The sequence below is a fragment of the Amaranthus tricolor genome, chromosome 9 (genome assembly GCF_026212465.1).
Source record: "Amaranthus tricolor cultivar Red isolate AtriRed21 chromosome 9, ASM2621246v1, whole genome shotgun sequence".
NCBI classification, from domain to species: domain Eukaryota; kingdom Viridiplantae; phylum Streptophyta; class Magnoliopsida; order Caryophyllales; family Amaranthaceae; genus Amaranthus; species Amaranthus tricolor.
In genome coordinates this window covers 10,922,135-10,948,841 of record NC_080055.1, presented here as the reverse complement: position 1 = coordinate 10,948,841, position 26,707 = coordinate 10,922,135, and the positions used below count along the sequence as shown (strand labels likewise).

Here is a 26,707-nt window from a genome sequence, read left to right as displayed (position 1 = left end):
AAAAAAAAAATAAGTGGATCTTTGTTGTGTTCACTCAATTAAAAATATTTTAGAATTTGATGTCATAGCTTTTTAAGTTGAAGGTTACCAAATCAATGAGATATGGGTACTCTTTTTGTTTTATAGGCTATACGATTTGCAGCGAGTATAATTTTAGTTGTTTTAAGGAAAAGAATTAAGTTATGAAAAATTTGAAAAAATATTTAATTAGGATAGCAATAATTTAAATGCATGAGTGTGAATTAAAGAAAGAATGTTGTGGGACATAGCTAAAAATAGAAGTATAATAAATTATATCGACAAATTAAAAAAAATTGTTACAACTTTTATAGAACATAGGACGTAAAAATGTTTGTAGTTTATTCGTAAATTGTAAATTGTACAATTGATTTTTATAAATAGAGCCAATATGAAAAATATTGAATAAGAGAATATATTTATGGATAAAACTAGAGTAAAAAAAGGTTGGTAATGATAGTTTAATAAAAGATAATGTGCAAATTCATTTGAGCTCATGAAAATAAAATACTTATGAGCAATCACATAAAATTAAAAGATTATTTTAGGCAAAATTATCAATACTACTTCAATATATATCAATCTATTAATAATAAATTCATTTAATATATATCAATCTATTAATAATAAATTCATTTATTATATATTTTTAAATAATTAACTTACTATGCATTAATTGAAAACAAACTCACTAAATAAATATTTGTTCCTATTGAAGAAAGTTAGGAAAAAGTTAGAAACCAAAAATTAATTAAAAGCTAGAAAAAACACAAATATTTTCCAAATATCCCTTTATACATAGTGGTCAATGGTCAATGGTCAACTATGAAACAAACCGAAAGAAAAACATAACAGCACGTGAGCAATGCTCGGAAATCAAGAACGTCACGTGAAGTGTGGTCGGTTAATTGCCTGTATTTTTGGCGGCAATTCCAGTGTGAGTTACTCGTTTTATTTCTAAGCCCAAGTTAGTTTTACTCATGTTAGTTCAACTGCCTCTCCTGATGTAGTTTACTTGCTTCATTATATTTAGTTAGTTAATTACTTTACACTAATTTTTTACAATAAATATATATAATATATTTTTTCTGATTAAATTTAAGTCATGTTTAGTGTTTTTACTAATTAAAACTGATATTTAGCGATTAAATTTTACTGTTTATAATTTATTTTTACCGTTGAAACTTAGTGAAACTTATTGTAATTGAATGTTGGTTGTAGATGATATAAATTAGGGTTGTATTGCTTATAAGTGATTTCTACTATTATAATTGATTTTTACTGATTATAAATAATTTTTGTTGATTAAAATTAATTTTAATTAGTTACTTTTTTAAGGTGAATTAAACAAGGCTTTAAATTTATTGTGGTTATTATATCCAATGCAATATGTGGATTGTTTATATTTTAAAATGTGTATGAAATGTTTTTTAAAATGTGACTATGTTTTTTCTAATTAATAAAAAATAAAACATAAAATAATTTTGATTGATTGATATTGTTTACTATGGAGCTGCAACAAGTAATTTCAACCGAATATAGTATATAAATTATTATTTATTAAAATATATAATAAAATTATTATATGTTAGTATAATGGTTGAAAATTTTCTTTTTAACTTATTTATTAACTTATTGAGATTTTACTTACCTTGAAAACTTAAAAATAAATCACAAATTATTGTGAAAGACAATCTCTATTTGAGAGACAATCTCTAATTGGATCGGCTTATAAAGAAAAATGTAGGGTAAATTACTCGGTAGGCATTAAAGATATTGTAAATAAGCATTTAATATATTGTAAGTATTAGAGTATATAACATATCTTGAGACCTCAAGCATCGGCTTAAGTTTTTAGTTGAATTGGTTCCTTGAATTAACATGGTAAGGTCACTAGTTTGAATCTCAATCATCTCTCATTTATGGTGGAATATTTAGCGTCATATATGAGCAGGGTCTATGTTGCCTCCATACTTCTAGTCCAAAGGACTCTTGCGTGACGGGGCGTGTTAGAGTATATAACATATCATGGGGCTTCAACTATCAGCTTAAGCTTTTGGTTAAGTTGGTTCCTTGATAATAATTAATGCACGCTTACTTGGTGGGCATTGAGAATATTGTAAGTAGACATTAAGGATATGGTAAGTAGGCATCAAGTAGACATTATGGATGATGTAATTGAGTAGGCATTAAGGATACTGTAAGTAGACATTTAAGGACACTGTAAGTAGGCATTAAGTATACGGTAAGTAGGCATTAAAGATACGGTAAATAGGGATACAACTAGCTAGTATTACTACATTTCCGTTTTTAGTAATAAAACAATCATTTAAAGTTCTACCTACCCCTATTTTTATCTTACTCTATGCTCTATACTCTATAATATAATACTATACTATACTCTATAAAGTAACCTAACAACCTATTTTTCCTTTTTCTTTTTCAATTAACAATAATAAAATACTATACTCTATAAAGTAAACAATCAGCTACAGTGTAGGTCAATCACTTTTCTTAATTCCTGTGCTCATGCAAATGTAGCGACTAAAACGGAACAGAGGAAGTACAAGACAATGATGATTGTACTTCTTGTCATTTTTTTAACACAAATTGTTGTGAGAGACGGTCTATCCGAGAGATGCATTAGATATATGGGCTAAATATAGGGGTGTCAAACAGGTCGGGTTGGGTCATTTTCAGGTTCGGGTCATATATAAATGGGTCAATAGACCCTTGACCTGAACCTGACCCATTTTATTAAAGGGGTCAAAAATGGAAACCCCGACCTGATCTGTAGATGGTCGGGTCAATCTGCTAATGACCCATTTAACCTGCTTTTTTTTCAGGTCATTAAACCCATATATTTCAGGTCATTTGAGCCATTTGACCCATTTGACCCAAATAGTTTAGATTCAATGGTATACAAATTTTGCGAAATCTTCTTAAATAAGTAATAAAGCTTTCATTCAATACAGTATTAACACAATACAATATACATAAATAAGATATTGTTATCACTTTACATTACTTAACTTCAAAAGATTATACAAAAGATTATCAAAAGCTTTCATTCAAAAGATTATACAGTATACAATATATGAGAAATCAAACCGATGAAGCCAAAACATATGAATCTTGCAAAAATTGGTCAGGAAACCAAAAAATGGAGTAAATAAAGAAAATAAGTATAGAATAAAAGGAAGAAAGAATTGAGATTTAATGAGGATTAAGAACAATGAACCCTAAATAACACAAAATCAAACACAAAAAATAGCAGTAACACAAACACAAAAAAATCAAACACAAAACCAAAAAATCGAACCCTAAATAACACAAACACGAACCAAATTATTATGAAGAATTAAAGATGGCATTAAGAACAACGAAAATAGCAGTAACAGAAATGAACATTAAAATCAAACACAAAAAAATCAAAAAAAATCGAACACAATCCAAATCAGAAAAGATCGATCAAAGAAATCAGAAAAATCAGACAACAAAGAAATAATACTTACCTTGGTGCCGCAGAGAAGATGAAGGAGAAGGCGCACAGTGGCACAAAGAAGAAGCCGCCGGAGAGAAGAGGAAGGAGAAGGTGTAGGCCGCATAGTCGCACAAAGGAGAGAAGAGGAACAGAGGAGGCGCATAGAATTTCAATGGGTTTAATGGGTTAAATTTTTAGGGTTTATGTCTTTATGATATATTAGTTATGACTTTATTTGGGTTAATAAATTTCTAGTCATCATCTTTATGAATTATGACTTTATTTAAAATTTTCAATGGGTTAATAAATGGGTTAAATATGGGTCGACCAGACCTGATTGACCCATTTAATAAATGGGTTAAACAGGTTTTTTTCGGGTTTAAATATTCAACCTGAACATAACCCATTTAATAAAAAGATCAGGTCGGGTTGACCCATTTAATTAATTGGGTCAAAAATCTAAACCCAAACCCGCTAATTTCGGGTCGGTTTCAGATCAGGTTAGCAGGTCGGGTCAGCTTTTGCCAGCCCTAGCTAAATAGTCCATTCATATAAATTAAAGAGAAAATAAAATTCTAAGCTTCTTATTTTGAGGTCGTCTCTTTAAGAGACGGTCTCTCACAAGAGTAGCTGTTTTTTTAAACATAAACTTATTTAATTGGCATCTACTTTAAAATTAAGGGAATTATTATTTATTTGTTGGAAAAAAAATGCTTAGCTAGTCATAGAGTATATAAAAAATTGAGAGTATTATTCTCCAAATTATGTGGGGTTGTTTATATATATATATATATATATATATATATATATATATATATATATATATATATATATATATATATATATATATATATATATATATATATATATATATATATATATATATATATATATATATATATATATATACTCTTCTTGATAGGCCAATATATACTCTTCTTTATGAAGATTGTCATACCCTTCTGGCATTTTGAAGAGCCAATGATCATTATTTCCGAATACTATTCCTTGCAAAAGCTATTTCAATTCTTATGAATTGTCGACTACCAAGGACAATGCAATTTGATGTACTACTAATTGCTAGTTGTGTTTGACAATTCCTCCATATATATTTTTCGTAATAGTCGACTGGAATATAAAGTACTAACCGCGCATTTTATAATCGATATTAAATGATGAATTGGTAATGAAAACTTAATGTATTTTTGGTAAAAATATCTTTTGACAAATTGATGCATGCTATTCTCTCTCAACAATCTTATTTTCTTTACAAAATTTATTTTAATGCATTACCATTTAATAATGTGATATTAACAGTCCGTTTGGTTAGTGGTAGTAAATGGCGGTAATGGAAATCATTCATAGTGTAAAATCTCATCAAAAGTTCCAAGTCATTCCCATTCATTCCCATGGTAATGAAACTTTAATAACAAAAAAGTTTTTTTGTTCACAAATTTTTATTACCACCTAATCGCACCTCTCCCAATACATTGGAATGAAATTTATGAAGAAAAATGAGATGATTGAAGTTGGACAAGCATGGGCATCAAGGTAGCAATAGATTTTTCAACCAAAATTACACTAATTTTGATTCTCATTACCACCATTTAATACCACCTACCAAACGGGCCGTAAGTGGTAATAAAAAATTATAAACAAAAATGTGTTTTATGATATTTCATTAACAAAAATATCATGAAAATTTACACTACAAATCGTTTTTATTATCAATACTTACTATCAATAAGGCAATAACCAAACCGACTGTAAATATACATGATTGAGTGTTATAATATTTGCTGGATTTGGGGAAAAAAAAACACTTGAAACATAAAACCAAGGCATCATGAGATCGGAAAAGGATTAACAATTATTTGTTGATATAAGACTTTGAAAGTTTTCTCTTTCTTTTGTATAATACTTTTGGTTTTTACCGCCCACAGGACAAAATAATTCTCCCTTATCTTTTGCATATAAGAGATATTTCTTTTTCTAAAATAAAAAAAAAAAAAAAAAAACCCTTATCTTTTGCATATAAGAGATATTTCTTTTTCTAAAATAAAAAAAAAAAAAAAAGTCTAGAGTGAGGACTGAGGACATATATTAGTGAAACTTTTATGTATAATAATGTATATGAACACTCTAAGGGAAATAGGGGTTAAGGTTTGGTAATAAATTATAATTTAGTAAAAACTCATTAAATTAACAAATAATTATTTGATAAGTAACAATAAATTTAAAATAGCTAAATTTATTTGTGATTTGTGAACGTTTTTCTTTCGAAAAAACAAAGGACTTGTTGATATATTTGGCTAAATTGAATTGAACCGGACTTATTAATATTAAAAATAAGAGATTTGTTGAACAAAACTAAGAATGATGGATAGGGGTTAAAGATTAGTCTCGTGGTTTAGGGTTTTTCTTTTTAACCCTAGTGAAAGGGGTTTTATTTTCCCCACCTATAAAGGATTATAATTTTCTATTCCATATTATCTGTAGAAATTCTCTAACTTACCCTAAACAATTAGTCTTTTGAGAGACCGTCTCTTTAAGAGACATATCTTAAGTTCATCCCATTAAAAATTAATGTCTACTTATCGTATTTTTAATGCCTACTTGTCGTATACTTAATCCCTATATTCAATATCTCAAATGTCTACTTACATCATTCTTATTGCCTACTTATAATATTTTAAAAAATTATATAATGAGTCAATCCAATTAAAAATGATCTCTCAAAAGAGACCGTCTCTCACAAGAATTTGTGTACCCTAAAACCCAAAAAATTATTAGCAAATGTATAAGTGCTAATTTCAAGTTATATTCTAAATATTTGTGTTCAATTACTTAAGACATAAAAAAATAATTTATCAAGCTTTAATTTTAATAGTTTTAATATTTATACATTATAAGATAATTGCCATCCGATGCACATTATCATTTAGTTTCTGATATAGTATAAATTAAAAAATAAATAAATAAAATTATAAGAATTAATTATGTATATTTTTTGACGTATTTCTATTTTTTATTTTGAATACAGGACAAATGCTTAATACTTAAAGAATATGATGCAAATTATGTGTATTTTAAATAAAAACCAACATACCAAGTTTTGCTAGGAAAAAAAATTTTATATTATTCTATATAAAGTGTTACAACTAAAATTAAATAATAAATAAAATCGATATATACATATACATATAAATACACATATGCGATATATATATATATATATATATATATATATATATATATATATATATATATATATATATATATATATATATATATATATATATATATATATATATATATATATATATATATATATATATATATATATATATATATATATATATATATATATATATATATATATATATATATAATAAGTTTAAACAAAAAAGATAAATTTTAACTATAAAAAAAGTGGCTTATACAAAGATAGTCAAATCCTAAATCTCAACCAAGAAAAATATAATCAAGCATTACATTTAAGTAACCAATATTATGACAAATAAAAACAAATTCAAAGTAAAAGTATATTAAGTTTAACTATCTCAAAATTTTCAACACATTACATAATATCTATACCCCCACAAACTGAAACAAATGCGGTGTGAAACTCGTATAATTTTACCTGACTGCCATCCATAATAGTAATAATTATATTGGCATCTTCAAAAAATTTTAAAAAGTTTGTTTTGAAATTTTTTTTTGAATATCATAAATCCAATTTTGAAATATAATGATATCAACGGTGCTTAATTTTGTTTTCAAATTCCGCATACAATACAAAAGATAACTTTCTAGAAACAAAAATAAAGTAGAATTAAATCATTTTAATTGACTAATCGTAATATTTAAAAACTCAATAGGACTATCAATTCTAAGAAGTCCCACCATAATCCTACAAAATCAATGAGAAAATAGGAAAAAAAAATTTAAAAAAAAAAAAAAAAACTATTGAAAAAATTACAAATTAGAAGCAATAAGACATAGGAGTAACAATCACAAAATAAGATAACAAGAAAATTCAAACAAAAATAAGAGACAGAATGATAGTTAGAATATGATGCTCAAGCTTTCATCCATTGAAAGCAAACAAATACAAATAAATATTCTATCTTCAATTCTTTATTTTGTTAAATATTAATATCTTATCCTTTTTGAAAAGTGATTCACAAGATATCTACGTAGAGACTTTTTCTAGTTGCCACGAATTATTAAATTCATTATCTCAATATCTCGATATTTCTTTTTATCTTGAAATTAGTAATAACTTTTATAATTTTTATAATTTTTATAATTTTTTATATATGTTACATATTAGGCAATTTAATAATCAAATTTTTTATTAAATTACACAAACTATGACCTCGACAGTAAGCCTAACTATGATAAAACAAGTGTGCGATATGTAAGAAAATTGGATTCAATAGAGAATGTAAGAAAATTATTTAAAAGTCTAAATGAAAACATACCTATAAATTATAAATCGGATTAAGCATGTTAAACTAACATAAATATAACTTTATTGAGATATGAGTTTACGAGTTTTGCTCTGTTTTATTTAATTTATTCTCATTTTTTGAATTGAAAATTTCAGAGAGATGAGTTTACGAGTTTTGCTCTGTTTTATTTAATTTATTCTCATTTTTTGAATTGAAAATTTCATAAAGTTATTTTTATTAGGACTTTTTTAAAAATATTATATGAACAAAAATAACTTTATTTTTCTCATACAATTTACTAAAAGAGCATCACATATTTTTATGCTCAATGTATTTTTTAAAGCTCAATACAGGATATCACTCTCTCCCACTTGGAAATACAACGTACTCAGTGACGGATCCAAGACTCAAACTCAGCGAGAACACGATTGATATAATAATAATAATTTTATTTCGCAAATTTGTCTTCGCGGTATTCATTACAAAGTAAACTTAATTGAAAAATTGATAATAATTCAAATTAATCAAGAACAATAATCAATTAATCAAGAATATATATACAATTTATACATAAAATTGATTGTAATTGCAATTAATAAAGATTATATTATGATATTATCAAGAACTATAATTTTAAAAATTAAATAGATTTCAAAATTGGATTAAAATAAAAAAAATCACACCTTTGATTAAAGTTGAATATAATTTACAAAATTCAATGCAATGGTGGTGGGTTGGGCAATTGGGCAGTGACAGCCGTTGGCAGCGGCTGACGGCACAGTAATGAACTGATGGTAGACGAGTCGAAGATGCCCTAACATAATATTAGGAATGGTTCTATTGAGGAGTAATGTTCTTCGTGAATAGTGCTGATTAAGGTTGGGTATTTATAATTTTTGATTAAAGTAAGTGAGGTCACTTGCGGGGGCCGGAGCCTACTAGGTCCACCCCTGAATGTACTTGTTGGAACATAGTTTCAGGATATTTTGATGTTTATGGCGTCCATCACCTTTACTACACCTGCATCTAACAAAAAGACATGGTTGAAGGATTTGAATGAAAGAGGAAGAAGATGGATGAAAGAGAAGGCGGGTTATTGTGTTTTAATAAAATAACACAAGGTTAAAAAGGTAATTTCTTAAGATAACGGAAAATAAACGTTTTTTGGTTCATAATGTTACGGTAGCTTAATGTTCAAAAGTACAATACTATTTTGTGGAAATTTTTTCAAGATTTGCTACCATTTGCCGTTTGCAATTATTCGTGCCTACCATGTAGACTATCCTTTCTTTTAATCTCATTACTTATTCTATAGTCCATTACAACTTGTTGATCGAAGTGTACATTATTACTCACATGCGAGTTATCTCACATCAAAGAAAGAGAAGATAATATGTCACTTATAAACTTGAAGAGTACGTTGTATAACTACCAATTGATTTTAATAATAAACTTTCTTTGGCCTTATAAGTTGATTAGCTCTTTTTCTCCATGTTGTCCAATCGCAATTTCTATTATCAAGGTATTCGACCCAAATGTTCAATTGAAAATTAAATGGTAAATTTGAAAAGAATGATTACTCTCAAATGCGAAGTCGATGAGGGTTCACATGCTGACAAGTGCATATAATATCGGTAAAACTTTGGCTTATGGCCCAAAGAGCTTACCATTCTTGATAAATCGGTAAACCTAAATCCATATTTTTGTTCAAATTTTAATGTATTAAACCTTGAAGCAAACAAAGGGAGGGTCTTCTTGGCACCTTATAATGTCGGGTAATATTTTCAGAATAAAGATTTGTATTATCTTAAAGTTCTTAAAAAATATTACGCGCATAATCCTTTAATTTTATAGGCTCAGTAGATTTGCTTGAAGTGGTTGAAACATAAGTTTTTGAGAAAATGGATATTTTATTTTTTAATGAGTTTTATTTTTTAGGACAAATCAATACTACAGTGTATAGGTGAATTAGTTGTACATTGGTCTATCATTGGTTGAGTAAGTGTTCTTATAAACCACTGTTACGATGGATGTCGATGATCCATTGTTAGCGAATCACGTTAAATGAATCTATGTGATAATATAACTGATTTAATCTGAGATTATGATGAAGTACGTAGGTTGTATACATGGAAATTTGTTTTAGTGATTGAACAAAAAAATATTTATTAGTTGAAGTGACTGATAAGTTATATTAAATGAAAATACTTATTTTATATTCATTAATTTCGATTATTATAATATGTGGTAGCTCTTTATAGTGATTGGTTTATTATAACATTACGAGTAGCTTATTATATATATATATATCTATATATATATATGTTACTTATGACATTCATTTTTTTCAATTTTACAATATTATGCAGGACATATTTATCCAACTTGTTGCCTTACCTATGATAGGTCTTCTATATTTTGTTAAAAAATTGTAGTATCATTGGTTATCAAAGAATTTTGAAATGTATGATATTTGATTTTAATACATTGGACGTATTCATAATAGTTTTGGTTTTTTAATGGACTGATCATTATGGTATTAATTTATAATGGTTATGATAAAGTAAATGGTTGGAGAACTGATATTTTTAGAGGAAATCAACCCAACTTTCAACAGTTGTTCATTACTGTTAAGTTTTGGGATAAAAAAAATAATCGTCATCGTTTATAGTTATAGCTATTATTTAAAGCTGTTGTAATTCTATAAATATAACAATAATATTATTATTGTTGTAAATGCTATAAAAAAGTTACATTATTTATAGTGGTTACAAAAGCTATAACAATGGTGGTAATTTATAGCAGCTTATAAACCGCTATAGAAAGCATAAAAAACTATTTATAGCCTTAGTGATTTATTGTTGTTGGAAATATTTTCTATTGCAGTTCATAACAGCTATAAAAAAGACATTTTCAACAGCTATAAATAGGCTTTTTTGGCATAGTATACATATATATATATATATATATATATATATATATATATATATATATATATATATATATATATATATATATATATATATATATATATATATATATATATATAATAACCTTTACAATTATATTTTTCTAACTCATTGTGACCTTAGAATTTCAATCTTATTAAAATTAATGATATATAATATTTTTTATCTTTCTTATTTTAACAACTCGTCTTATTTAATCCCCCACACATACATTTAAGAAGCTGCTCAAAAAATGATATAAACACGTCATTTTTTATTAACCTAGATTTTAAACGATCTTAAATGAAGAAGTGTTTTTGATCTTTATTATGACTTTCAAAAAATGATTTTTGATAGTAGAAATAGTAGTGAAATTTCATTTTGAATCTACCCAAAAATAATTTAGTTTTGTAAACAAGAATTTTATTATTATTATTCAAAAACGCAATTAATACTAATGTATTAATAAGTTTTGAGATTCTTTTAGATTTTATCGTAACACATAAAAGTTATTTTAAAGTAAATTATTGAAAATTTGATCGCAAATCCTTATATTATATGAATCTAGAGTTCCTCGTCTCTTGGAGTAGTCGAAAGAGCTTTAAAGATAGAATAATACTAGTGCTTTATTTAAGGGTTTAAGAACATCAAACACACCTTTATAAAAAGAGGATACTATAGAATGGAATTATTATTGCCTATAGCTTATCCTATAGATTCTTATTTGGAGATTCAACACATAGCAAAGTTTTGTGGCCTAATAAATTGGAGTATCCACCTGAAAAAATATTAAAATGATTTGTCCTACATTAATGGATTAAATATATTCTGTACATTTTATAAGTTATTAAAGTCTTTTCTTCCATTACTACATGTTTTTGGGATGATATTTTCTTAGTTTATAAAGTGTGCACACCTAGTATGTTCTAAGTCTGCTTAACTTAAGAAAAGATGCTAATGCTAGCTAGTGGAATAAAAATGGGCATGGAATAAAAGTTGGTGGGAAAAATAGAGAAGATGCTTACTAATGCAACCTTAGTCATGTGGATATCCTCACTTATGCTCACAATTCTCATGCACTTTTTTCTAATTGCAATGAGATTTTTTTAGCTAAATAATGTTTTCTATTATTGCTTCTTTTAATTATTTATCAACTTGCACACTACCATAGAGATAATCTAAATAAAATGAATTATGATTTTAGGAACATACTAAAAATTGAATCAGTTCATTTACAAGAACTATTTTTTCGTGAAAATAAATTTTATGATAATTATTAGTTTACAAATCATTATATAATGTAATTAACTTCTATTTTCCATGTTTTCTTTTCCCCATTTGATTCTATCAATAATTGAACTAAATTTAAAATATAAAAATAGACTTTTTGAATTTTACTTAGTTAAGTTAATTGTTCAGCAATTAAAATTTATACTTTTCATTTGAAACTAAGAAAATAAAATTATACTTGATTCTATCAATAATTAAGTTTTTTCATGAGCTAAGGGACTCTTTGACTGCACTCTCCTTTTTGGGTATGAGTTGCCATCTTTTTCCCTCCTAAACCCTGACCATAGTTTCTATGAGTGGGATATATTGGGTATGATGATGATGATTTGAATCTAATTGAAGTCTTTGTTTTTTTAATCATTTTTTGCATGGCTACTTATCTTTAATGAGTAAAATGATTTTTTCAAATAAACATTTTTTGTTTAACTAAATAATGAAGCTTAAATTAATCTTTTCTCAAATCTTTCTCTATTAGATTATACTTCTATGGAGTATATATACATTCAAAAGTTTGAATTATTGATTGAATTATATTTCTACATGTTTTTTTTTTTGATTAAAATACTTCTACATGAGAGAAGTACTTTGGTTCTATTATATTATCCCTTATTTACAAGATGGTTACATCTTATATATTTCAATCTATTATCAAATGATTTATACACTTTTATTTTTATTAAAGTTTTTTTTCCAACACTTTTGCTCTCTATAAAACTCTATTTTTTTCTCCAATTTTTTCCATGTCCCAAGATTTTTTTTGTTTTATTTTTTTTATTTTTATGAGACTAACTCTTTTTTGCTACATAGCTATAAACATAAATTAAAAATAGAGAAAACATAGAAAATATCTGCCAAAAAAAACATAGAAAATATCAAATGATCCCATAACAACTTGTAATATATAATAATAATTGAGCAAACAACAATGTGAGTATGTGACACAATATAATTTATTTATTACTCCCTTCGTACCTATTTATTCTTCCTATTTGGGTATTTCACAAAGATTAATAAAAAGAGAATCTTTGGTGGTAGTGGGAATTATTTTAATTATATAATAGTGGGAAGTAATGATTGTATCGAAAGTATGAGGTTGTAGTGGGTATTATTTTAATTAAATAGTAGTGTGAAGTAATGATTTTATTGGAAGTATGAGAGAGAAAATAATTATAAATAAAAGAAAATGGGTACATTAAAAGAAAAGGGGGATTTTAAGGGGTAAAAGTGAAATAAAAACTTTCTAAAAATAGAAAGTATTCTAAAGTGGAAGAACTTTTAAAACTACCCGTTATAGTAATGTGGAAGATCAAAAAAGAACGGAGGGAGTATTATTTATATAACAAAGAAAAATATGTCATGCTTACTTTCTTCCATTTTTTCCACTTGTGTGCATCAGATTCAAAAATTTGGTTTGCTCTAATTATTTAATTATTTATTTATATATTGTATATTGTATAAACGTATGTGCTTCATACTAAACCTTAGAGAATCTTTCAAATATAATCAAGAGTTGAACATATACAGAATAATATATAGGTATACACCAAAAACATGCATATTTTTTATTAATATGAAGTATTGTTTATTTTGATTCTATTCTTATAGGATTATTCAGATAAGAATTTTGAATCATTAAATTATTATATGGTAAATTTTTTATTGTCCATTTTCCAAAAAGAAAAACTTGCTAAACTTTCTTTTACAAATAGAATATACAATTTTAGAAAGTAAAAATAATACAATGTGTATTTATAAAATTATTAAAAACTCCCTTCTATTCTAATTTAATGTCTCATTTCCTTTTTTTTTTAATATTTACATCAATATTTACATCAAACGTTTTATTTTTTCTTATAATTACTTGTAATTTTTATTTTTTCCGTTACTTTTTCCTTACTCATTTCTCCCATGTAGTCTCATATGATCCCCTTCCACTTTACTTAAAATTAGTGCATTATCAAATAAAACGTTGATTTAGAATCGGAAAGAGTCACAATCCTATGCATTATATTTCTCCATCCTATTCTAATTGAATGTTTCATTTAGTTTTGCATACTTTTTGATACATTATTTCAATCCTAAATATCTTCAATTGTGTTTGATTAAAAATAAAATACGAGCTAAGAGTGATTGATAAATGCTAGAGTATAAAACATATCATGGATTATCAACCATGATGGCTTAAACTTTTGGTTGAATTAATTACTTGACATGGTATTAGAACTAACATGACAAAACAGTTACATGTTTGAATCTTAATTAACCACTCTTTAAATTCGAGTGGAATATTTCTTACCAGGTATGAGAAGGACCTATGTTACATCTACAATAGTTTCAATTCTTTATATAGTTGCATATATGTATGGCGAAATTAATCAAAAGCTAATTGGATAGTTAATTTGCGAAACTTAGGTCTTGTTTCATATCATTTTTGCTTTTACCTTTTGTTTTCTAAAAATTCAGATTTTTTGTTTTCGGTCCTGTTTTTGTCAGAACAATTTTATTTTTTTATGAACTAGTTGTAAAATTCTTGAACATAATATTTTAAATTACCAATTCTGTAGCATTACAGATCGATTAAAGATAAAAGCTATATTATAGACAAATTCATTTTTTTACAAACAAATTCAAACTCATATACTCATAGAATTTAAAAATTTTAAACTCAGGGTTAAATTCATGTATTGGGTCAAAAATAGAGTTTATCTAATTTTTTTGTCTAATTTTTACGACTTTAGAGTTTGAAATGAGAGTAATTTATCTTAAATAGATTATGAGTTAGATCTAATTTGATTTGATCGTAGTTTAGATTGTGTGTGTAAATTAGTATTAAGTCGAATCGAGCATAGTTTTGAAAAGATTAGAACCATTGATCCAAACCAGTGGGGTATTAAAATTAAGAACAAAACCTGAAATGAGGGTTAAATATGTGTCTCATGGGTTTACAAGGGATCATATATTCATGGGTCATGGGTCAAGACTTAAGAGAGACTCAGTTGGGCCAAGACTCAAGTTAGGTGAAATTAGTTATGGGTCAGTTCATGTTTGGGTAGTTGGGTTCGAGTTAAATGGTTGAATTACAATTTAATAGAGGTTAAAGGTCGGATATCATTTGAATACAGTGGATCCAAACTGATTATTTTTTATGAAAGTATAAACAGACTGTAAATCATTAGGTTTCAAAGTAAGATCAAGACCTTTTGAATCTAAATGGCTCGCTGGTCGGCTCAACCTGAGTCTATAGAAAGTTTAAGTCTATAAATCGAATAAGAGTTGAGTTTAGTTCAATAGTCAGGTAGAGTGTAAAAACATTAAAGTGAAATGTAATTATGTTTTGGAACCAAAACTCAAACCTAACTCAATGGGTCTCACCAAATAAGACTTTTACGTTAAGATCGAGTATGAGAGCCAAATTTTGGGTAAGACAAACTAGGTACCAGATCCATGAACGCACCACCACACTTAATTATCATGTGATTGAAAGAAATATTTTCTAAAAACAAAATTATAAAACCACAAAATGTCATTTCCAATTTTCCATTTTAGTGTTATGAATTTACAAAAATTGAACAAAAATTGTTTTTAAAAATTGTTTTGCCAAACTAATTCTAGCGTGTTTCTATTTTTAAAATAATAAAATACCAAAACAACGCTAAACGACACCTTAACTTACAAATATTTTGGAATTTCACTTTCTCTATAACTTTAAGTTTAAATTGGACCTTTTTGAAATTTTCTTCTATAGAGTCCCTAAAATATATATTATATTTAACTAGCTGTTGTTGGCTTTTGTGATTTAAAAAATTTTTCTTGTAATTTGAGGGTTAATACATACTGAAAAAGATAACAGACAGTAGTCCAAAAATGAGGACTGTATCCAAAAGTGTGTATTGGGCTTTAATCGGATAAGTCCGATGATATGGAGTATAGACTTTGACGCTCCAAATCCTGCTGGTACAACCGTTTATTACCAAAATTACATTAATTTTTATTTCTATTATTACTGTTTATTACTATCTAACAAACGGGCCGTTAAAAATCTTTGAAAATAAAGCTATTCCATATCCGTAAGAATTTTTTCGGTTTGCACATTAAGTTAAGAGAAAGAGACGGTTAACTAAGATTCAAACTCAAAATCCTTACCTAGTAAAACAATATTTCTTAAAATGGAGACAAAACTCAATTCTATTTGCATCAATAATTTTTATTCGTTACAAAATGTTAATTATCTTTTGTCTTCGTCTTTTCATAATATTCTTTACACTTTTATTTTTTCGCCTAAATTTCATCTCGTGATGACAAAGTTTTTTCTTTTACAGCAATTATTTTTTTTTATCTAGTTAGTGATTCTCATCATCTATAATAAGATCAGTTCCTTCTCTCCCTCTTGCAGGAAAGGTAAATAAAAAACAACTACTTAAACGGTAGAATGGACTAAAACAAAGGCTTTGCTTTTGCTCCCCATTTTTAGTATTCACTTTATTAAAGAAACTAAACACATATTGAACTTTCCTTAGTTTAGGGAAATTATACCTACCTATGACATTTTGTTACAACAGATGAACAGTTAACAATGACAAAGAAAAGCATTTGTTTAGCATTAGTGCAATTAAACAAGCTTAACCCTTCCCAAAAGGTTACAATACCTACCAAAGTCGACAAAAATCTACGAAAATGAGCATGTGTCTCTAGAGTGGCATGTCTACTAATTGCAATTGATTGTTAGACTAGTTTGATTGACTTGTTTTATCAATTAGTAGATGTTTATTAGTCGACAAAAATCTACGAAAATGAGTATGTCAGCTATTTAAACCGCCTTTTTAGATCAGTCAACTGTTTAAACCAAACTATTGGTTGGTAGATGTTTATTAGCTAAAGTGGGTGAAATTTATAGATAAGAAAATATAATTTAGACGCATGGTTTAGGACTAAAAAAACTAATCAACATACTAACCAAGTAACATTATTCTATTTGTCTCTTTGAGTTTGCTGCTGAAAGTGACATGTTGTAAACAGAATTATAACAATAATTTCAATAGCAAGATAGAGAGAGTATGTAATATAAAACTCAGAAATTAAGTTTTATATGAATTTGATCCACACTATTTAACTCTGCACCAATCTCAAAAGGTATTAAAATAATAGTCCTTATATTCTTCCTATAAATCCCATTTTCAAATAGGGTTAAATCACCTATTAGTCGCATTTATATTTATATATGTATTTTTTACTCACATTACATACCTTATTACAATTAATCCAATGAAGACCTATTAACAATTAACTTACTCTTTCTTTCTCTTTTTTAAGTGGTCTCATTTAATCTACATAAAAATTGGTGAAAAGTCAAATGAAATTAATTAGAAGAATAGAAATGAGTAAGTATTTTTACTTGACAAATGATATAATTCAATACAATCAATAGAAAAAACTTAGTATTATTATATTAGTACATTTTAAAATAGTGTGAATTAAGTCTAGTGTCAAAAACAGCAACAATTCAGAGAAAAGACTAAACAATGCAACTACTTCAATATACAGATTGTTAATGATAACACATGGACTACAGTACATAATAAGAAAACAGAAGCAGATGTCAGCAAATTGTCTTCCCATGCATTTAAATCTTGAAGACAAATATATGCTGTAGTTACACTTACACCTCTCAAATTCAACAATTTCCATTAGGAGAAACAGACATAGATATGAATTATGATGATGTGAAGATCACATGATACAGGTTCATCAATTTCATAATTAAGTTTTAAACTTATTTATTCTATGAGGAATTCTTTAGAATTATTCTGTTCTGAAATACTCGCACCTGATTGTGATTGCTGTGTGGAACATATCACTGTCGGTAGCAAATATGAAACGAAGGAACTAAGAAATTAATGTCTATCACTTAAAACTTAAACGGTCTATTTGGCAAATAATTGTTGGTTGATTGAAGTTTTTGGCTGATTTGCTAGTTAGTTGGACAAGTGATTTTAATCGTTGGTTATTGGCTGCTCATATACAAAAAATAAGTCAAAATGTCACAAATCAATAAAAAAAACTACTCATAGTTTTTTTTGGGTTTTTTTTAGTTTTTGCTTAAATTTTATCTTCTCACCTGATTAACAAAAACCAAAAACAAAAATCAACTAAAAAATTATTTGTCAACGCTTCACTGTGTCACTTAAAGAAAAAAAAATTGCACTAATTGGAATATAATCAACACATCTATTTAAATTTAGAAGCTATAAAGCCCCAAATTAAAGGCTAGTTCTTATTGCATTTCTACCAAAAATTTACATTGATTAGAACCAAAATTGTGGAAGAATTTGACTTTTGGGTAAATTAGAGCACAAGGAAGAAAATTCAGCTCTAAACACTGAAACTTGATCCTAACCATTTGTTTTCTTTCCTCAACTTTAAAACTTATACAATACCAAAAAATAAAAAGGGACCTTCAAAACTCTACATAATTAGTTTACTACTCTCTCCGTTCCTTAGAATTTGCGCCCATCAAACGGGCAAACTCAAAGAAACCGTAGTATAGTTTAAATGGACCCTCAGATTGGACTAGTTCGGATATAAGTTCGGATCCAAGTGATCCATAAAACAATTTCGATTTTAGGCCTGGATACCCAGAGTAGTCCCAGACCAATTAGATCGAAATGAAGAGTCCGGATAACATAGCTTGTAGCACTTCATGATCATTATGATCAATTATGACGATCATTACTCAGAACCTTGAGAATCATCCTTAGAATCAGATAATGTTTGATGATCTTGCTGTTGATGATGCAATGAACTCAACCCACTTCCAATTTCACCAGTTCTAGATTGACCCATTTGTTGGTAAATCTGGGATAATGCTTGAGGACTTAAAACACCCACATGAACATTATCTTGTGATAATCCCAATTCTAATCCTGGCATTATATGATTACTCTGTTCCTGATCTTGCTCCTGCTGATGCTGATCTTGCTGATGATTATGAACAGATTGATTCCCCCCTAAAATTGGACCATAATTCATATGATTGCCAATATTGGCCCCACATAAGTCAAACCCAGGATACACAATTTTATGCAAATAATTTGTACCACTTACACCCACCAAACTTGTTGATAACCCAGTAATTTGAACTGGGTTTTGGTGTTGTTGTGCCCAAATACCCAAATTACTTGATCCACAACCCATACCCATACCCATACCCATCAAACCAGCCCAATTAGTACTATTTCTACTACTTGACCCACCCATTTGATCAACTTTATGGATCAAACCCGACCCGATCGAGGTACCCTGTTGGGCAATAGAAGCACCAGTAGCAGCTAAAGCGGAAGCCGGAATGGTACCAGTACCAGTAGCAGCAATAATTGAAGGTTCAGCTTGTTGTAATAGCCATTGAATAGTTTCACCATCAGATTTATGACCTAATTCTCTTGTTAATTGAAAAATTCTTGCCGCACAAAGTGCAGGCATTCTTATTCTTCTTCCTCTTCCTTCAACTTTTGTATGTCTGTCTTTGTTTGAACTTCTTTTGGGACCCAAACCCAATTGATTCTGTTTCTTTTGGTGGTGTTGTTGAATTTGATTATCATTTGGTTTGTCTGGGATTATGATCTGAAAATCTTTGATTTCTGGGGGGTTTGTGGGGTTGTTGGAAGTGTTATTATGGGAAGAATCAAGCATATTAATTGGGATTAATGTTGTTGTTGTTGATGATGATGTTGTTTGTGGGTGAGTTAAGAAATGGTGGGGTTGAAGATGGGGTTGAGGTGGTACATCTTCCTGAGATGGTGGTTGTTTTGTGACCTTGGGATCCATGAAAACTGTCCCACCTTTTCTCTCAATATCTAAATATTTTCTTTATAAACTAATGTAAATAAATAAATAAAGATAGAAACAACAACAATATTTAAAGATATATATATACTTTTTCCTATTTACATTAATTGTTTATTTTTTCTTTTGACATTATTCGTCAATTAATCTAAATTTATATTTTTTTTGTCTTAAAAGTATAAGTCAAAATATAATGGGATGAGATGATGTTTGAGTTATCGTAATGCATATTTTATCAATATGAATCTTATTTTAAAAAAAATTGACACTAAAAATCCAATCTTTTACTTATCCGCTGTGAATAATCTCACATTTGAATTATTTTCTAATAATCTAACCTTTGTGATAAATTTACCTACAACATTCCATATCACTAATAATATGTTATAGAAGTAATAGGATATGCTGCTAGCAAACTAAAATAAAGGTTGGATTATTCACACAAACTAAAGGCAAATGTTGAATTCTTAAAAAATAATCTAAAGATTGGATTATTCACAGTGGATGAGCAAAAAGTTGAAATATTAATGTCAATTTTTCCTTATAATCAAAAATAGAGTTGTAGCAGTTTTTATTGAACATACTAAAAAGAAAATTATCACAACTCTCATAGGATCAAGTGAGTAATACATAGAGATGGAAGGATCTTGGACCCGGTCCAAATTCATGGATCCGGATCCATTTTGATAGATCGGATCGAGTCCTACTTCTTTGGACCTAACGAATCTAGATACATATAAAATTGACTGGATTCGGATCCGGTATCTAAAAAATATTTAGATTTGGATCCATGGATCCAAGAGACTCGATTTTTAAATATACATAATTTAAAAAAATATTAATGTCTACTAATGTACTTTGTTAAATAAGTAACGTTATTTTGAATGTTAGATAATGTTATGAAGAAATTAATGTTTATGTACGAAATTTTTAGAACTAGATTGATAGTTTAAGCAAAATTTATAGTTTGTATAAACTTTTAGAACTGGATTTTAATTAATAGTTTTATATATTATGATTATTAAATAAAGTCTAAAATTTTATCTCTATTGCGATACAAAATAAAATTCAATTAAATACACAAAAAAAATTGGATCTATTATGAATTCTGATCCGTTCCTAGATTTGTGGGTCTAAATTTGGGTCCTAACAAAGTGAACCTACGAATTCGGATTTGAATCTAGACTCTCCTTTTAAAAATAGATCTGGTTTTGAGTTCATTTGGACTCAATTTAAATTTAACCCGTTGTCATCTCTAATGATACGCTATGCAAAGGTAAAGGAAAAGGTAGAAGTAATTTAGCAGATGAATATACTAAAACCAAAATTTTAGGTGAGACATGTAACAATTATAATTTGGTCGTTTTGTATTTCTTGCTATGTTTCCACTTAATATAATTATAGAAAAGTGAATCTTATTCAGAAAAAGAATAAAATAGCTGCAGTAATGAAATTGTTTTGAATGAATAAATGAAATAAAGTTAAGGGTAAATGAAAAAAGAAAGGGGATAGAAAATTTTTATGTGATTATTTTTTATCAAAATTAATATGTAATAAGTAATTAAAACGATTAAAGGAGAAAATTATATCAATAAAAAACTTTTTCAACCTAAATTATAAGCAAACATTGCAATTAAAACTTAGCAAACTAGATCAAATTTATTGATTAGGGACTTCACTTTAGTGCACTCTTTCGAATGTGAGTTTTGAATTTAGGGTAAAATTGAGAGATGTTTATTTAGGTTATTAGATCGATTTCAAGACATGTGTTTTAGGTTGATGAATATGACGAAAGAAAATATTATATTATAATTATTTTTTTTGTTTATTTAAATAAATTCAATTTATTAATAAAACAATAAAAGTCTTAGTTCTTTCATTTTTTAAATTTGTTATTAAAAGAGATATTTCCGTTAAAAACATTTCCTTTTTGACTTTTGAATACCTTTCATTTGGTCATGTAGCTTCAAATTGCAATAGCTCAAGAGTCTTTTTTTAAAAAAAAAAAACCCACCCCACTCAATCCTTGATTCATGGACCAAACTAAGTGGAGGAATGACTAAAGAACAAAGCTAAGAACTTAAAATATTCTCGCTTTTTTATGCAATAAATTCATTCTAACTACAAATATAGGATGGATCAAACAGTTAACTTGTTGTACGTGCTTAACTAATTCGATTATTTTTTTTAATATATACATAATTTAATATTAATAGATATTAGTGCAAGAGCCAAATCAACATATGATGGAGGTAATGTTGATCATCAAATGATACAAGCCAAGGCACACATATTGTAAGCAATGATGGGATGCAGGAGGGTTGAGGGCATTGATATTAGGGCTTCAAGGAAGCAATGGAGATCTTTGATGTGCCATGGTGAAGAAGCAACAAAGAACAAGAAGATGAGACTGCATGAAAAGTGCCTTGAACAAGGCAACAGGTGCCTTGAATGAGGCGTGAGCATACATTTTCCTAGGCACGCTAACTAAATACAGTAATAGGCAAAATTGATCTGCTTGTTCGAGCAGGTATACAGCTGGCTCTAGTAGGTCGGTGCAAAGTCCAAGTCGAGTTTTTATTTAGTCTTTTGCTTGGTGGGCACAGTTAGGCTTTTGGGCTAGGGTTCATCATATTTTAGGGTCTATATAAGGTCCCTAAATTAGGTTTTAGCATATAGAGAGGAGGCTAAAACAAGGAAAGAGAGATGGATAGGCTAGAGAGTTCCTATTGTGTCAGATAAGTGCCTTCCATCAAAGGTGGAAGCTTTAAGCTTGATAGTGTCTGATCAAGCATTGTGAGTGATATTTAGTTAATGAAATATAATTCCATTTCAGGGGAAGGTCTCCTAAACGTCATTTATGATTGTGTGTAAGCTTTGTTCATCAAAGCTTCAATCTTTTTGATCGCGCGTGTCTATACTCTATTTTCTTACTATCTTTAACATCTCCTCTTGCTATTTGACGGTCCAAGAATCTTTCCTTTCAAGGGATTATCTAATCAAATGAACATAATTATGACTTAGATAAGCCCGAGCCTAAGTTCTCAAAATAAACTGATTAAAAATTAATTTAAGTGAGGTAGTTTGCAGAAAAATGGTGTGTATACCCTTAATGAACGATAGATTTAAATAAAAGTAAATAAATTTGTCATGTTTTAAAACATTAGCAAGCTTAATGTTTAAAAGTTTAATAAATACAATAATTTTTATATATTAGTTTGAATTAACGTGTAATTAGTTAATCTTTCATCTAAGTCAAATTGTTGTATTTGTGTCTAACAAAAAATCTTATAAAATAGAGTTTTATTTTGTTTATTTGTTAGTTAAAGTGTATATAATACGGTGTCCAAGGTAAATAGATTTAAAGGGAGAAAAAGAAGAAATTATATTAGTTTATCTAGTATTATCAATTGATTTGAATGGTAAATCTCTTTTAAGCTTGTAAACGAGTCATTTTATTTCCTATTTGTAAAGGTGATGATTTTTTTAAAGCTCATGATGAATGTATTTTTACATGCTAATAAAGTGTTACAACTAAGTCATGATTTATAATAATGAGCTCTTCTAATTAGGACACTTGTCAATATGTATGCCAAAAAATGTTATAATAATAATTTATTTTTGAAGTTGCTTGTAAAATACTCTAGACAATATTCATACCCATTCATTCTTTGAAGTATGGATATATACTTTTTATCATATTGTTAGTACTTAGTATTATTTATATATTTACATGATCGAGATGGAAAGTACTCCCTCCAAATGAGGGGTATCAAGCAACATAAGAATCAAGATAAAAGGGTTATGGATCAAAGTAATGAATTCGAAAGGCTTATTAATAGGCTTAGTGGTAAGTTAAAACATATACGAGAGCTGAATTTAGGCATGAGACTATTTAGGCTAGCGTATAGGTTATTTATCAAACTCTATTAATAATATTGTATAACATACAATATAGAAAAAAAATATATATTTATTAAAATATGGGGCGTTGTCTAGTAAGTTTTTTCCAATGTAATATTTATTTAATAGCACCTTTATCATATAATAATATTGTAAATTAATGTTTTACAACTAAAAGGTGAAGAGTTTAAATATTTGCTGATTAACCGAATTAGTTTATGGTCTAAGTTTTTGCGCCCTTTAATATCTCACCCAAATTTCTTCCCTGCGTATATTCGCTACATACTATACTATTAAGTTATTATACAATTATATTGAATTCACCACTACCTAAAATCTATGAGCGATGTTACAAGGGTGGCCGATGGAGGCCCGACCCTCCGGTCCAAGCACGAGGCCTAAGTATTTTATAAATTCGGTCTCCCTTATATTAATTTAAGATATATTATGTAAGGGCTAATTAAATATCAACTAATTTAAGTGAAATTCAATAGCCAAAGTAGTATTTTATAAAATTTAAGGTATATTGCTATCAGAGAATTTTGTCTTCTCCCAACTTTTCTAGACTTCAATTGTAAAATAATTTTATTTAGAAGCAAGTACTTAGATTATAAACTTGTTTTCCTAAAATTAATATTTGCTAGTATACTAGTCAATTGACAATAATTTTTATTTAATCTTTTGGTCATTCAACTATACTTTTTTACTAGTATATAAGTTATTTGACAAAATTTTTATGTAGTATATTGAGCACGTGACAATAATTTATTTCGCAATTATATTTCCATTAGACTATTTTTTTGGCTGATATAGAGACTATATGGCTCTCCAAATTTAAATTTGGGGCATCGCCTTTGCATGCCGCTTATATGACTTATTACTGATATATGAGCTGGAAGTTGGCTCTTATCAAATAAAATAGTCTTCGATGTATATATATATACCCTTGTATCTGTTTTTTAAATAAGAATGATATTCAATAATAGTAATCTCTGCAATCTCTCTTCCTCCATCTCTTCTCTTCAAGAACAATTCCTCAGCAAATCTGAGAATTGTATCATGGTATCAGAGCATTAAAGATCTGTTCTATCATACCTTCTGCATTTTTTTTTTCTTTTCTTTTCAGCAATCACTAGAATTGCATCAAGATTCTGATAAAATTCAGAACTCATTTTCCTTGTTTTCCAGATCGAATTCTCAGAATTCTGATTAAAGATTCATCTCCCTTCTTCTTGTTTTCTCTTTCTTCATCAAAATGTTTGAATCAAGTTACACTTCACAAAATTCCACTCAAAATCCAATTGCAGATCCAAATTCTGTATACTACATTCATCCAAATGAAAACCCTACTGTTTCTTTGGTCTCAGAGAAATTTAATGGTGATAACTACGCAGATTGGAAGAGAGCTATGATTTTAGCTTTGTCAATGAAGAACAAAATTGCTTTTATTGATGGAAACCTAATTAAGCCTGAAATCACTGATCCTCTCTTCGAGGCTTGGGAAAGATGCAACAACATGATAATCTCATATTTACTAAGATCTGTGGATAATACAATAGCAAAGAGTGTTTTGTATTTCTCAACTGCTTATGAGATCTGGAAAGATCTTGAAGATCGCTATTCAGTGATATCTGGACCGCAATTGTTTTCTCTACAGCAGAATCTAAACAAGATTAATCAAGATGACAGTTCTGTCGCTGTATTTTTCACAAAGATCAAAGGCATTTGGGATCAGATCAGTGCTGCAAATCCTATTTCGATCTGCACATGCAATGGCTGTTCATGCAATTTCCTAAAGAAATTTCTCAAGAATCAGCAAGATGAAAGATTAGTACAATTTCTTATGAAATTGGATAGCAAACACAATGCAGTTAGAACCAATATTCTAATGATGAATCCTCTTCCAACTATTTCTGTTGCCTACAATTTACTAATACAAGATGAGAGACAACAGGAGATAGTAGAAGTATGCAACAAACATTCTACCATGGCTTTCACTGCTGGTGATGGAATCAAAGGAGAAACAAGTAGATCAACAACCTTCAAGAAAAACAATCTATACTGCGAATATTGCAAAATGACAAACCATACAGTAAACAAGTGCTACAAGCTAAATGGGTATCCAAAAAATGATAAGAACAACAAGGCCACAAGAGGAAAAAGTGTGGCAGCCATGACTTATGAAGATGAGTCAAATGATGAACAAGATCAAGAAGCTGCTTTATACAAGAAATTGATAAATCTAATCAAACAAAGCAAACAATGCGATGACGTTCAGGCTACAGAAAGGGGCAACATGGCAGGTAACAATGCTTGCTTAATCTCTTGTTTCAATTCAAGATGGATAATAGATAGTGGAGCCACTGATCACATCTGTTCTAGCCTGGAGTTATTTGATAGCTACAATATCTTTGACAAATCACCTAATAAAATAACGGTGGCTGATGGAAAGAAATTAAAGATAGAAAACATTGAAACTGTAACATTTGGAAATGGTATCATACTCAAAAATGTGCTACATGTACCAAGATTACAGTTCAACTTGATTTCAACACATAAATTATGTAAGGACATGGATTGTGGCATAGTTTTTACACATGACAAGTGTATGATCCAGGATCATTCACAGAGAAGTACCTTGGTTCTTGGTAATCTGGAGTCAGGACTTTATGCAGTAAAAAATGATGATGACAGAACGAGAAATTCAGTCAACATTGCTGTTTCAGAAGAGCTGAAGTTGATGCATTTGAGGTTGGGTCATATACCAT

General features: G+C 28.1%; 1 protein-coding gene across 1 annotated transcript; it reads right to left on the bottom strand.

Annotated features, from left to right (window-relative positions):
• Positions 1 to 18,425: 18,425 nt before the first annotated feature.
• LOC130823717 (transcription factor TCP20-like) lies at positions 18,426 to 20,088 on the bottom strand. The gene has a single exon (XM_057688448.1). The coding sequence runs from the start codon at positions 20,016 to 20,018 to the stop codon at positions 18,924 to 18,926; it is 1,095 nt and encodes a 364-aa protein (XP_057544431.1). The 5' UTR covers positions 20,019 to 20,088; the 3' UTR covers positions 18,426 to 18,923.
• Between the last annotated feature and the right edge of the window lie 6,619 nt (positions 20,089 to 26,707).